The 16,049-nt window shown below is 36.9% G+C and overlaps 1 protein-coding gene across 2 annotated transcripts; it reads left to right on the forward strand.

The window, feature by feature from the left end:
• Positions 1-5,091: 5,091 nt before the first annotated feature.
• LOC135115800 (histidine protein methyltransferase 1 homolog) lies at positions 5,092-15,262 on the forward strand. Of its 2 annotated transcripts, none has more exons than XM_064032819.1 (9): positions 5,092-5,425; positions 6,131-6,206; positions 7,012-7,148; positions 7,801-7,915; positions 8,049-8,127; positions 10,569-10,650; positions 12,124-12,458; positions 14,949-15,053; positions 15,201-15,262. In XM_064032819.1, exons 2-9 carry the CDS (start codon positions 6,164-6,166, stop codon positions 15,205-15,207), a joined length of 903 nt encoding a protein of 300 aa, XP_063888889.1. In that variant the 5' UTR covers positions 5,092-5,425; positions 6,131-6,163; the 3' UTR covers positions 15,208-15,262. The 2 variants fall into 2 exon arrangements, with proteins under 2 accessions (XP_063888889.1, XP_063888886.1); XM_064032816.1 differs by having other exon boundaries at positions 5,098-5,425; positions 14,938-15,053.
• Positions 15,263-16,049: the final 787 nt, after the last annotated feature.

The raw sequence follows: 16,049 nt of genomic DNA on the forward strand, positions 1-16,049 counted from the left end.
GCGGTCCTTTCACTATCGACACAACCTTTGCAATGCTCTCTGTGTCTTCCTTACATGATCCTGCTGTTGCACATCTCGTCCCTGCCTGACACATGCCCACCTCTCGGGCCACACTCGCGCTACACATTGTCCCATCACAAGACAAAAGAAAAGAAGCACACAAAAAATAGAGAATGAACCCCACACAGCACTCGAGCGTTAGCATCAGCTTCCATCAGTATTAATTGTATTACATACCCTAGATAACTCATAAAGCTTATATTACAGTCCCTGGAGATGGCAGCAACCTTCTCTAGTCGACTTCAACCACATCATTTTTTGTTTCGGACTCTTAATTGGCCACTAATTATTAATATTTATAATTAAACAGTACACAGAATACACAAAAAAACGAAAATTGTTTCCCCAAAGAAATCAGTAGAGCTTTAATCGGACTGACGTATTTAATTCCAGTGGTGCCTTGATGTTCCTCTCTTCTTAAACAGCCCAAGGCAAAAGGATAAAGCAGAAACAGACAGAGTCCCAGTTTATCAACGAAAGGATTGAAAGAGCGAAGATGCCGATTAACTCTTGCATTAGTGAAATGGACGGAATAAAAATACTATTAGAGGGAGACCGCGTGAATAGAGTGAGGCAGGTAGCAAGTTGGGAAGACCATTAACTATGGAAATAACTGTAGAGGATAGGCTAAACTGTGAGATTAAATACAATCAGATAAAGGAATGTAGCCAATGAGGGAACAAAAGTTTTTGACTCAATACAAAGTGGATGATGCCCCTATGTGGAGTTTGCACTGCAGGGTACTGTGAAATTAAATAGTCAAATAGAGGAAAGGAGTTGGAAACGCGAAAAAAGCCTTTAACTTCTGCTATAGGAGCCCCATACAAAACTGCATTATGTTCCTGTGTCGATTTTGCACATGAAAGATAGGAAAAAATGGAAACGACACAGAACACCCAACTTCATGAAAGCTGTTTTAGCAGAGGATTCAATTAATGTGGTAATATCTAATTGAAATTCTCCGTAAAACAAAGTCCGATACATTCATTGCAGAGGAGGGAAGAGGGCCGCTGAGTGTCACTGCAGAAGGAGATAGTTGTCTGGGGGCTTGTGTTGAAGTGATAGGCGAGGTGAAGGAACTGAGTTTTCGAGGCATTGAACAACATAATTATTTGTCTTGCTCCCATTTAGACTGTATAAAAACATCGGAAGTTAGGTGTTCTGTAGCCTCTCTCTCTCTCTCTCTCTCTCTCTCTCTCTCTCTCTCTCTCTCTCTCTCTCTCTCTCTCTCTCTCTCTCTCTCTCTCTCTCTCTCTCTCTCTCTGCAGCACAAAACTAACAGCAAACTCGTTTTTATAATGATGCCGGCACTACGATACAGGAAGCACTTTACACTTCATACTGAAACTCTAACCTGAAGATGACAGATTTACTGACACGGTAATAAAAAGATACGAATCAAAGAAAGAAAGAAAAAAAAAAAAGACACGCATAACATTTCCATCGTGCGCAGAATGACCACACACTTTCATCTCCTCACTATCTCCTGCCTTTGACTCATACGTTGTAGTAAAAAAGTTGAAATATTCTGCTTCTTCTTCTATACGGGCTCGCTGTTTGGAACGAGTCTTCTCCATGTGGTTCTACTGTATGCTTCTGCTTTGTCAATCACTTTCTGTCTTGCATGCATCCTCCCTCTCGCAAGTCGATCTTCCTCTCTCTCTCTTCCATCTCCATTGTTTTCTTTCCACTGTAGTCTTCTTGATTTGTCTCTCCCTTTCTGTCTTGCATCCTCCTTCACGCAAGTTAATCCACCTCTTTTACGATCTTCCTCTCTTCTCTATACACGTACACTTCCATTTCCATTGTCTTCTCTCAAACGCGGTTCTGTTCCCTCCTCAGGATGTGGCCGTACCACCTCATTTTCCCCTCTTGTGCCTTGCTTGATATTGCTACTACTTTTGTTGACTATTACACATTAATTTCTGACTATCGATGAAAATGGTATGCCGTCCTGGATTTGGTTTGGTCTGACGGGATGGCTGGCTGCTTACTGATGTATGTATGTACGTGTGTATTGGTATTTCGTTGAGAATATTCTTTTCAGTTCTTTTATAAATTTGTACGGTAAACGAGAGGAAAGTTGATAGCAGTTGAGACAATACGAGTTAGTCCTTTAGATTTAGATTAAGATTTAGAGAGAGAGAGAGAGAGAGAGAGAGAGAGAGAGAGAGAGAGAGAAAGAGAGAGAGAGAGAGAGAGACAGACAGGCAAAGAGAAAGAAAAGACAGACGCAGAGATAGAGATAGACAGACAGACATCGAGATAAAAAGACTGACATATATAGATAGACAGACAGACTGACACAGAGACAGAAAGACAGACAGACAGACAGAGATAGATAGACAGACTGACAGACAGACAAAGACAGACAGACAGACAGACAGACAGAGATAGAAATACAGACAGACAAACAGACAGGAGAAGGAGGTAGAAGTAACCACCTATTTTCTTGCTGTATTGACTATGAAAGTTGCTCCGCTCCTTCTGCCTCGCCCCTGGTGAAATATCAGGATAGCAATACGTGACCCAGCGCGTGGCCGTGAACACCAACACGTGCTGAGGACACGCTGACCCTAGCGAACAGCCCCGTCCCCACTAACCCGGAGGAATGATCTGCAAGCCAAGTTATAAAGATCATTCTCTCTATGTATACCTTGCTCCAACCTTCACTTCTTACTAAACATTCAGGCGTCTTATCTCAACTACTTTTAATGGCCTCTAGTGAAAAGTATGACAGTTTTCAAGGGTATTTTCATGATTCTAGTATTTTTTTTGTTTGTTTATTTTTTTTATTTTTTTTTTTCCACCATCAGTATCTTTTCTTTATGTGGAAGAGCTACTAGCCAAGGGTAACAAAAAAAAAGGTCCACTGAGGTGCCAATTCCCCCCAAAAAAAAGGCCCACTGAGGTGCCAATTCCCCCCAAAAAAAGGCCCACTGAGGTGCCAATTCCCCCCCAAAAAAAGGACTAAAAGAATAATCCAAAATTGGAAAAAGAGTCTTGAAACGCATCGCTGAAAGTTACTGCAGTTTTCAAGGGTATTTTCATGACTCTAGTAAAAGTTTAACAAGGGTTCTTTATCGTCAGTATGAAATACATCCCTGAAGAAAAATGCCCATGAGAAAATCATCTCAGTGGCCTTTGAAAATATGAATCACTTTTGTGGCCTTTGAAAATATGATAATCCTTAAAAATCATCTGTGGCCTTTGGAAATATGAAAATCCGAAAAATCATCTCTGTGGCATTGGAAAATATGAAAACCAAAAAGAATCACCTCTGATGCCTTTGAAAATAGTCCTGATGAGAGCATTAAGCATTTCAGAATTTAAGGGTTCAAGGAAGGGAAACGCAGAGCACAGTGGACATAAGTGTGGCAGGCTTCTTGACACCTGACTACCACTGCACCTCTCACCTTGCCATATGACAGCTAGCGTGTCCATGGCTTTATTTTCACCAGTCATAGGCACTGTTTTTTTTGTTTTTTTGTGGAATTTTATAAGTATAGTTTAGCGCAGCATAGTATAGTGAAGCAAGCATGTATTGTGTCGCATTCAAACACTGTATTGCCTTATTTGGAGAATGAGGAAAGAGTGGTTGGCACAACAAGGTCTCGGTGTCAACTAAACAGCCATATCAAGATCTCGATGCACACTAGAGCCACACCAAGGTCTCACTGTGAACTGCAGAGCCACACTAAAGTCTCAGAGCCGACTACAGAGCCACGTCAAGATTTCAGTGCCAACTACAAAATTGTCAAGCATATCCTCCAGAAAATGGAGACGGGTGTAGTCCTTAATGAATACCCAGAAAATAAATAAATAAACGAATAAATAAATAAATAAATAAATAGATTAATTATTTGTTTGTTTAACGTACTTGTTTTGAATCAAACTTGTTTTTTTTTCTGATAGATTTTGCTGTTTTGAGGGAATCTTTTTTTTTTTTCTTTTTTTTTGGGGGGAGAAGGGAAGTCACTAGTTTTTCCATTACTCATCTGACCTTGAGTAAGAAACTGGTGATTTCCATTGAAAAACAAACATCAGAATTATTCAAAACAGCAAAATCTATCAGAAAAAAATATATATATATTATTTTGAGTCAAGAACAAGTACCTAACCTAATCTATATTGACTAACCTAACGTAATTAATCTAACCTAACCTACCTAACTTAACTTATCCTATCATAACATAACCCAACTAACATAACATACTTAACCAAATCTGATTTTTGCTACAGTTTGATTGCCTATATTTGCTCTCGCTGTCACAGGTAGGACATGTCACTGTTCTAGGCAGCACACTATTCACAGAACACCTCTAATGCGGCAGAATCGTCAGTATAACACTGTTTAACCACGTTCAGTAAGTGCACTTCACAACTCTCGCAAACCACATCAGACTGAAGGCGGAATCCATCCCCAGGATTGATTCCGCCTCTTTGAAATGCTTGAAGATGACTGGCAGAAACAGTCATGAGACATAAATTAATTAATTTTATTGGAAATTTGTCTCTATTAATAATTCCATCTCCAGCGCGATGGCGCGCACAGCGGGGGAAGGAGGGTGTGTAAGGGGAGCAGTCAGCTTGCCACAGGGAAGAATGACGTCATCACAATTATTTATATATATATATATATATATATATATATATATATATATATATATATATATATATATATATATATATATATATATATATATATATATATATATATATATATATTTTTTTTTTTTTTTTTTTTTTTTTTTTTTTTTTTTTTCCATGGAAAATATTTTGTGCAATTTTTATCTAAATAATGACTTTCCAAGAGTGATGAAAGTTAGTGCAATGCATATACGAGTAACTGAAAGTATTTGGTAAGGTAGTAAACAAGATATGCGTACACTCATAATACGAATAATATCCATAAATACATAGCAGTAGATGTCAGTGCCTTCCTCCCCTCTAGTGTCCTTGTCTGCAGAAGAATATCATCTAACACTGGGTCACTTTCAAAGCAATGCAATAACAGGAAGCGCACTGAGATTTCCATTACAATACTCAATGCCTCATTGCATCCTATGACAACGCGTGGCTAATCCTAGAGACTAATAGAATAAACAAACAGATGTAAACAAAATGTAAACCGAACACACACACACACACACACACCTTTTAATGATCCTCCAGGGCCACAGCAGAATTTGTATGAACTCTGACACACTTCCCACGACACTGGCAGCCGATCCTCCTTCAAGAAAAGTAGTCACATCAATCACTCAAGTCCACACGCACACACACGTTTCCGAGATTGAATCAGCTGTCGCCTCGCCAGATCAGCTGTTTCCTCACAACACAACAACGTGACAGGCTGTCAGGAGTAAGTACTGGTATCTGTTTATTATCCACGGCTCAGAGTGTTGTATGAATTATTTTGCTACATGAAGAAGCCTTACTTTTTAGGTGTGAACCTCTTTTTTCAGTAGGTCTATCAACAGTCTTGTGGCCAAGTGAGAATCTAGGATTTCCGGGTGAGAAGGAGGTCAAAATAGACCATATTTGGGAAATCTTAAAGGTCTAAGGAGAAAAGCTCCTCTTTTGGGGAAATAAAAAAAAATTAGAATATATAACCTCCCCATACTCCACGCTACACTATACTAAGTTTTTGAAGTCACTAACCTTGCCAATTGATGGGCTCCGTCCCCGACATACCCCGCTTCGCTGTCTTAACCGGTAGAATAGCAGTTTAACACAATACATCCTATCTTTTTCTTCTTCTAGGATGGGGGAAGCCAAATTATGCCAAATTTTGACATAGATGGACGCCATGTTTGAACAACTGGGGAGCTTTCTAGCCTAAGATAACTTTACTTAATCCAGCCTAACCTAACTTGGGGGCATTTCTTCAAATAATAGATCAGCTTTTTACTGCCATTAATGTAATTTTTCTCGCATGTAATTACATGTATTAGTTATTAGTAAAAGCATAACGATACAAGTAAGTGACTCTCATTCCACTAGAGTTGATTATCATACAAAATATAATGAGGATATTCTAAATTAATTCACTGTATTTTTTTGATAGACACCCATTCAGACGTCAGCACCTGCATTCATCATGTTCAAGTTCAACTTCAATCTGGATTGTGAAGCTGAAAGTGGTGAGTTGAAGTCAATGTGTAAGTGCAGGTCAAGGCTCAAATAACCAAGAACTTGCTTTCATCAGAAAAATACAAACCTAGAAACTGGAACTAGAATCAATTATTCTTTTTCTCATATTCCTTTCTATGCTCCTTCCAATATTCTACTGCATTCATTCCATTAACATTAATTCAGACCACTCTCATCTCTGTCCTTTCCTTTTCTTTCCTGAAGGCAAGATGGATTCCCTTCTCAACCCATAGCCTTGTTGTCCTCCCCACAAGGGAGCCACTGACAAGGCTAGTGTAGTGACCTTCTCAGAGGGACACTGATTGCTGGATTATCTGATGAAGGGTGTCAAAATAAACTCAAGACCTAAAAAAAAAGAGACTTTAAATTAAAGAAAATAAATATCTATAAAAGAAAGAACTAAAAATAAATTAATAAATCTTTAAAAAAATTAAAAACTCACAGATGGTGGACACAGCAGCCCCCTTGTTGATTTTACCACCACAGGGTGTACTGACAAGGTATACTTCAAGAAGGTAATAATTATAATGTCTAGTAATGTTTGCCAATAAATACATAAGCCCCTTTTCTCAATGTGGCCTATTACAAAATTATGTGAGTAATTCCGTATAAGAATAGAGTGCAAAATTTTAAAAAACCTGCATATTCTGCTCATCATTCTGTTGTGGATCTGAGTCCATTACACTCAGCCCTTCTTTTAAGCTCACTTAGGTGAAGAAGTATTTTCCGTTAATGGCAAAGCAATTTTATCAAATAATTTAAGTAACCAATCTAGCTATAGGCCTTGTTCCACAGGCACTGAAGACTTGGAAACTGAATCAATAGAGCCTCCACTAGAGTGGCTTCCAGCCCTCAGACATGAAATCACCAAGCACCACTTGCCTTCTTCATCTGATGCTGATGTTATAGAAGTTACCATTGGTACAACAAAAGTATGTACATAATTATACATGCATATATTCTTACTGCTTTTATTTATTGAAGATATTTTTATATTGTGGGAAGGCTAGTACCATGAGTAGCAAGTTTATAGGAGCAGTAGGTAATCATGAAAATAGTAGAAGACTGCAAGGGATCTAACATTATTGTGGAATATGAGAAAGTGAAGTTATGTGACTTACTAATGAGATGAATAGGCATTTCATTCACCATGTTTAGAAGTGTTGTGTAAGTAAAAATCAGTCTGAGTTGTTTAATCCCCATGAAACTGGATTTGATTGTTGAGAAAAGCCATCGCCTCACTTGTGTGGGAAAAAAGTTAAATGCATAAAATTGTCAAAAAATTTCCTGTCAAAATAATAGAAGTGTAGTAATGCAGTAGCAGAGCCTGCCTGGCAGATGGTATGAGAGTGTAACATTAAATGCTTTCTCACTTGAACATCAAAGAAAATTCAGCATTACAAATTAAGTTTAGTTTTTGTGGTTCACAGTGACCTATTTCTGCAATGGGTCATGCCATTTTGATCATTAAAGTGATGCAATAGAGATCCTCACTTTTATGCAGTATATATATATTTCTAAAACTTTTTTTGATTCAAGCTCAGTAAGATTACCTAAATGACATTAACATATGCTACTTTTCAGATCAAGCATTTAGCTGAATCCTGTGCCTTGAAAAAGCTCCAAGAGAAGGGGAATTCTTGCAATGTATCCTCAGTTTTAGAGAAGCGCACAGACCTCGTGCCTGCCGTCTATGAAGGTTGGTGAACTGTAATTGTATTTATTATTTTACATTGAATTAACATTTCAGTTTGTACCTTTCTCAGTGCTAAATATAAAGTAACAAATTATCATAAGTGAAGTTGTAAAGATCATTTCTGCAAAATTTCCAGGAGGCCTGACAATATGGGAGTGCACATGGGACCTCCTGCAGCATTTGGCAGATCTGGACATCTGTTTAAAAGACAAAAGGTGACCAAATAATTCCTAAATTCCACCTTTTATTTGCTAACCATATACAATGCTCCACATCCTAATGAGGTTTTAATCTAAGTGTTTTCATTAGATTTGTCATGCTGACAAGGGCTTGACATATCTGGAAATACAAAGTATCTCAAGCTAAGGAATTATTAATGAGCTGTATTGTACATATTCCCTTTCCTAAATTATAGTATTCATAAGATGAAACATTACACAGTGGAGCCAGTAGAGGAGGCACTGAAGAAGACACAACATAAAATGATACAAGAAAGAGAGGCCACTTGAAAAATAGAAAGATGGAGTAAAAGAGAACATGTGTGAAAGAGATGTTAGTAGAGGCCAAGCACTTGAACAAGCAGGAAGGGAATGCTTGGATAGGGAGAGATGGATGCTCTTCTGCCATACCCATCCCCTTGGCACACTATTGGAAGGAGTGAGGCATCAGAGAGGGATAGAAAAATAGATAGAGAGAACATACATACAATAGATAATACATTGAGGATTGATAATGGAAGAATAAATGAAAGTTACAGCCTTGCTATATAGTGATGCTCAAGATCCAGTGATATGATATCTAATTAGGGAATGTAGTACAAAGCAAAGGATGAAAACAAGTCCCTCTGAAGTGACAGTAAACTTTGTTGCCTGAAATATATGATGGCAGCACAGAAGAAAGAAGCAAGAGAAAGAATGTGCAAAAGAGGTCTAGGATTCAATTTCATTCTCAGTGAGGGAGCTTTTTCTGTACTTGTTTAATTCATGAAAAAACATTATTTTTTATGTTAATCAAACCTGAGGATATTAGATGATGTCATGAGGATATACCATAAAGAATATGATGTGGGGGAGAAGCAATACTACTGTGAGTAATGTTCAGTGAGAGTGGCACTGAAAAGTGAAGTGCTAAGGACAGGAAGATTGTATGGTCATATTGAAGAAAAGAGTGAACATGACTGGGTTATTGTATGTTAATTGCTTTGCAAACCCCCTTACAAATAAATGTCATACAGTTAGGCTTTTTTATCTTTCCCTACTGAATTTTGTTCATCCTCTCACAGGGATTTTGATAAAACTTTTGCTAATGCCTTAAACATATCAAAAACTTTTGATAGAGTCTGACACAGATCTCTAATTTTTATATGGTTTATATGGTTTCTCTCTGTCTATCTGTGTCTTTAATTCAAATTTCCTTTTCAGCCACTCTCTCATTACAGTGGTAGATGACCAATGTTCTTGTAAACCTATTAGCAGTAGTGTTCCACTGGGCTCTGTCCTATCACCCACTCTTTTCTTATTATTCTTAAATTATCTTAGTCAAAATCCTTGTCCTATTCATTCTTACTCTCATGACTTGTATTTCTCAACATCACTTACCAGAGATCCAGCTCAGCAAGAATCAAATTGTAAATGCAGAGAAGCTACAGAATGCCTGACTTTTGATCTTTCAGTTATTTCCAAATGGAGCAGGGTGAACTTTTTTGTTGTTCAATACCTTAAAAACTTCATTCCTTCATCTATTAATTTGACATAACCTTCCAGACAACTATCCCCTCTTCATTAACACTCAACTATCTCCCTCCTCTATGTTGCACACACTAGGGCTGCCCTTCACAAAAAATCTTAACTGGAAATTTCCCATCTCTTCTTTTGCTAAAACAGCCTCCATATAGTTGTATGGTCTGTGTCATCCCAAACCAATACTTAACCAATACTTTCCCTCCTCCCAGCTGGCAATTGGTCTTATCTGTCCATGTATGGAGTATTGCTGTCACATACAAATAAGGGTTGGATTGATCAACACACACAGCTCTCCTAAACAGAATGGAGTCAAAAGCTTTTCATCCCAGCAATTCCTCTCCTTTAACAGACTCTCTTGATTCTCCCACTCACTGCCACAATGATGCATCTCTTACTACCTTCTGATATTATTTACATGGTTACTGCTCTTCTGAACTTGTTAACTGCACTCCCCATCCCATTGCTTCATTACTTGAGACTTTCTACTTCCCTTCACCCCTATTCTGTCCACTTTACTAATGCAAAAGTCAACCTGTATCTTAACTCACATCCCTTTCACTGGTTAGCTCTGGAACCCTCTTTCTGTTTCTGTGTTCCCTCCTTCTTATGACTTGTTCAAAAGAGAGGTATTTAGACACCTCAGAAACTAAATTGGCCATCACACCTACTTCCTATTGTATTTCTTTCAGTGTGATCAAGTTTTTTTTTTTCCCTTAAATAGTCTAACTGATGGACAAAAAGATAAATGAAAAGCTGCCATCACATCACAAGGCAACTTCAGTGTCAGTCCAGAATACTGCTTTTAAAATGATAATGGATGATTATAATAGCAGGTTCCTCTTTCTATACTCTCTGTATATCAAATCTTAATAGAGTAAGGGTTCACTGTATTAATGTAATTTTCATTCTTTCAGGGTCCTGGAGTTGGGTTGTGGAGCAGCACTACCAGCAATCTACTGTGCTCTTCATGGGGCTCACATTACTGTACAGGACTATGTGAGACTTGTGCCATGGTTCTGGAGTACTGTGTTGAAATATATCTATTTGCCCTCAATTTTATAAATGTTAATGGGTCATTTTGATACCATGGTTGCTACAGATGGTTTCATACGTACAAATGGTGGAACCATTCTTTGAAGTTATATGACATTTTATGTAACTTCTTGCTTTGAAAAAGAATATGTTTGTTTCTTAATGTCTCTTAAAATTGTTGAAGTCAGATCACAGAAAAATGAGTCTGTTCCTAAAATTAAAATCTAGAAGACCCAATACCTAAGAAAACTTGGAATGAAGTAATCTAGAAGTATCTCAGAGATCTAGGCCTGTGCACAGAGGCTGTTAGAGACAGCTGTCATTAGGTGAACAAGGCAAACAGAAGCAAGCATGTATGGAGCCATTCAAAATTATGATAAGTGAATTATGCAAACTCAGTACTAAACTACATAAGAAAAATTGCTAGAAATATGATTGATAATGTTTCATGAAATGTGTCTTCATCCCTTTGGTGTAGTTATATTTTTTTAAATAAACATAACCTAAAATCACAGAAGATTTAGAGTCCATTTGTGCTAAGTACCTATGTTCACACTTAAACATTAAAATTTATTAATCCATAAAATAAAACAATTGATATAAAATCTGTTGATCCATAAGATAAAAACAATCAATATTAGGTGTTCATCATTGAAAGAAAATACACCAGCTATATTGGTAAAAGTCAAGAGACATTTATGACAGTTACAGGAAAGCAGTCTCATTATAGACCTGTGTCATTCACCTACGGTCATCTGCTGGTCACCCAGCCAGTTGTTCCCCTATGAAAAGAGCTCAGAGCTTGTACTGACCAATCTTTGGGTAGGACTGAGACCACTCATACACCACATACCAGGACAGCGAGGTCACAACCCCTCAGGTGGTCTGGATCAAGCAGACCCTATCTGTGCGATATCAAGTTATTATCATATAGGAAACTAATTAGTATATATCAAAAAGAATGTCAGGCATGGAATTGATTGTAGAGATTCCTAAAGTAAGAAGTGAGTGTAGGAAACAATGTGTGATAAGAGTGAGTGGACAGTCATTAGAAAATTTTAAATAAAATATTTTTTCTCGAACCCTCTGAAGCCTGAAACCCATGAAGGAGAAATAATTCAGACCCTTACAAGAAAAGAAAAAAGTATAATTAAATGTTGTAATAATAGGAAGAACAGTAAGCATATAGATAAAAAAAAATAACATGAGTTTTAGCTGGACATGGAACATAATTCAAAGGTCAGTGAGACAAGCAGTATATAAATGAGTCAGCTAATCAGTATCCAAATAAACATTAATATACAAGGTTGTGTGTCATTAGTTATTGTGAACCTTTCCTAAGGTTCTTGAAGTAATTAGCCACTGTCTGTTGTTGTTTATTACTTGTTTGTTTCACTCATTGCATGAAACAACTTCAAAATTAATTTCTTTCAACAGAATGAAGAGGTTGTCAACTTCATCACCATACCTAATGTTGCAGTGAACCTCTACAACAGCACTACAGAAGAGGCTGCCACTTCCGTAGATGTACATCCTTCCCAGACTTTAGCTTCAAGGGCTACATTCTATTCTGGAGATTGGGCTGCTGTTAATGAATTGTTGTTAAACCAGCAAAAATGTGAGAGCAATAAAGGAGAAAATATTACAGATGATGCAAATGATGAAGGACAAAAATTTGATCTAATTTTGACCTCAGAAACAATTTACAACCCCAGCTGTAACAAGAAGTTGCTTGACCTTATGACAGCACATCTGAAGCAGGATGGAATCATGTATCCTTGTGAGCTATATCGTGTGTGTGTGTGTGTGTGTGTGTGTGTGTGTGTGTGTGTGTGTGTGTGTGTGTGTGTGTGTGTGTGTGTGTGTGTGTGTGTGATTACCTACCTAGTTGTGATTACCTAGTTGCGTCATGCAGGAAAGGAGCTATGCTCATACTGTCCCACCTTTGTATCTATTATTATCTAACTTGGCCTTGAAATTATGAATAGTTTTTGCTTGCACCACATCCTTATTTAGACAGTTCCATGTATCAACTACCCTTTGTGGAAAACTATTCTTTTTGATATCTCTTCTACAAATTTCCTTTTTCAGCTTCTTTCCATGTCCTCTAGTGTCTCTCATATCCCACGTCACAATGTCGTTGCTGTCTAGCTTTTCTAGTCCCTCCATTAGTCTATATATCGTAATTAAGTCTCCTCTATCCCTTCTTTGTTCCATAGTTGGAAGGTTTAGTTTTTCTAGTCTCATTTCATATGTCTCTTCACTTAAGATTGGGATCATCTTTGTTGCTGCTCTTTGTATCCTCTACAGTTTCCTGATGTGTTTCTTGAGACTTGGTGAACATAATACAGCTGCATATTCAATTTTCAGACGAATCATCATTACAGTTAGTTTCCTCATCATTTCTTCATCCAAATATGCAAATGCAATTCTTATATTCCTTAGCAAATTCATTGTTTCCCCACCAATCTTGTTTATATGGTAATCAGCTATTAATGTATCTACTACTATCACTCCAAGATCTTTTCCTTTATTCTTTTCCAATATAGACATCTCCCAACTTGTAATCACCAGATGGTCTTTTTTACTCTTCCCAATTTACAATAAGCTACATTTCTCTGCATTAAAATTCATTTCCCATTTACAGCTCTATTTTTCAGTCTAGTTCAAATCTTGTTGTAAAGCTTTCTGATCTTTCTCCATTTGTTTTTTGTTTTTTGTTTTTTTTCACCAATTTAGTATCATCCACAAATAAACTCTTATAGTTGTTGATCCCTTCAATGAACATGACTGGAGCCAGTACAGAACCTTGAGGTACTCCACTTGCTACTTTTCTCCAAGATGACTTTTGATTAATAACTGTTCTCATTTCTCTATTATTCAGGAAGTCTTCCATCCATTTCAAGAGTCTCCCTCTCACTCCACCAATGTTCTTTATCTTCCACAGGAGTCTCTTATGTGGCACCTTGTCAAAGGCCTTTTATCAAATCCAGGTAGATACCATCTACCCATTCATCTCACTATTGTACCATGTCAATTTTTCTCAAGTAAAAACAAATCAAATTAGTTGTATATGATCTCTCTCTACAAAATCCAAATTGTCTATCAGTTATCATGCCATTTTCTTACAAAAATTTCATCCATCTATCTTTCACAATTTGTTCAAATATATTTGCCACAACTGGTGTTAATGATATTGGTCTATAATTCAGAGGGTCTTTTTTACACCCCCCCTTTAAATACTGGTACAATATCAGCCTTTTCCAGTCACTTGGAACCTTGATCTCATGTAATGAATGCCCTACAATATGATGTATTTTGCCTGCCAGCTGACTATTGCATTCCTTTAAAACCCAGTTTGATATACCATCTGATCCCTGTGCTTTATCTACTTCTAACTACTGGTACAATATCAGCCTTTTCCAGTCACTTGGAACCTTGATCTCATGTAATGAATGCCCTACAATATGATGTATTTTGCCTGTCAGCTGACTATTGCATTCCTTTAAAACCCAGTTTGATATACCATCTGATCCCTGTGCTTTATCTACTTCTAACTTCTACATCATTTCCTGTATTTCATTGATAGTTACATTAATTTCTTCAAGAGAGTTAACTGTTGCTCCTTTACTGACTGAAAGGCATCACTCAACATCTCCACCATATCCTAAACTTCTTGATATTCTTTGCCATCCACCTCTAATTTTTCAATTACTTCCTTTTGTTGTTCTTTATTGTGTGTGTGTGTGTGTGTGTGTGTGTGTGTGTGTGTAATAGTCCAAGATAGCATCTAAAAATTATTTTGTAGTGAAAATAAGATACAAAAAATTTTTAAAAAATGCGAGTGACGGCACTGTTTAGAGGTGTCAAAAATCACTTAACTGTTCTCTGACAGATATAATTGGAGGACTTCAGAAAGTAAGATTACATCCCTTTCTTATTTAAGTCTCTAAGATACCTTAAGATTGATTTTTCTTTTTTAACTATCATAAATGAAGCTCTTGTGCTGTAATTCCAAGATTCAGCTTTGTAGCATTTTGTATAGTCACTTTTTTATCCCATTTTTTGCCATTCTCCATTTTTTATCCATAATTTTCACCTCACATACCATAACAGATTAAACAAAACAGTCTCATTAATTTTCTGATAGATATTTTTACATGGTGTTGATTGCTTTCAGCAGTAATTATGTGATGTCTTCTAGATGTTTTTTCTTTGTATTTTGTCACAATTTCCTTAATCATTAAGTAGATTACTTGCAGCAAAGACACATTATTTTGGTGTGGGTGGAGGAACACAGCAATTTGCAAACCTTGTAAAGGCTCAAGATCAACTCCAGGTTCAGTCTATCACATCAAACAGCTTGGGTGAGTAGCATTAACTTTCAGCTATAATTGTTACATCAAGACAAGTACATTATCACTACCATATTGTATTTAAATCCCTCTTGAAGCTTTAATTAATTCTAGTTCAGTATTATTTTGTATCTTTAACAGGTTTTCACTTTTTTTCAGGGGTTAAAAGGGAAATACTTAAGATGAATTTCAAAGTTAAGCAATAAAGGACAGAAATCATACATATCATTTTCTTACCTCATGAATATGAAGCAAATCATGGTATTTGGAGTTATCATTTTTTTGCAGTTCATTATAGACTATTAGCAAGGTGCCATCCAACATAAAGAGCAAAGGATTCAGATTCACACTTTTGTCTGCCTTGCCACACTGGCCTCACAATAACACCCTGCACTTGGCAGTTGTGGTTCCTCTGTCCATTAAACAAATTAATTCTACACTTGTAAAAGAAGACCTAGACACAAAGAAGATACCAAAGATGAATGTCTCACTCTATAAACCTCATGAATCACAAATTTGATGCATTCATCCTGAAGAAGCTGCTTCATCAGGATTGGTTCATAGAAGATAAGCATTAACAAGCCTCAGTATACAAAATCAAGAGGAGGTAATCAGTCAAGTTAATAAAAATATACAACAACAACAAAAGCTTGCCAAACAAACTTCAATGAAACCCACCACCTCATCACTTTCTTGCACACTCAAAGAATGAGGCAAATGGTTTTCCTTAATCAATTTACTTTTTTGCCTTCATCATAAGAAACAACAAAAATTTGCTTACCACCAATCAGTAAAATCTTAAATTCTTATCTGCTTCTCACCAATCGGTAAAATTATAAATTCTTGTCTGCTTCCCATTAATCAGTAAAACCTACTTTTCTTATCTACTCACTTATCAGTAGAACCCAAAGAACTTTCAAGTCATTTTGAAAAAATTCAGACTCACAAGAAAGTACTGTGTCTTCCCATTTACCCATGCAAAAGGAACTGTTAATTATAAGGAATAAG

The sequence above is a fragment of the Scylla paramamosain genome, chromosome 3 (assembly GCF_035594125.1).
Source record: "Scylla paramamosain isolate STU-SP2022 chromosome 3, ASM3559412v1, whole genome shotgun sequence".
Taxonomy (NCBI): Eukaryota; Metazoa; Arthropoda; class Malacostraca; order Decapoda; family Portunidae; genus Scylla; species Scylla paramamosain.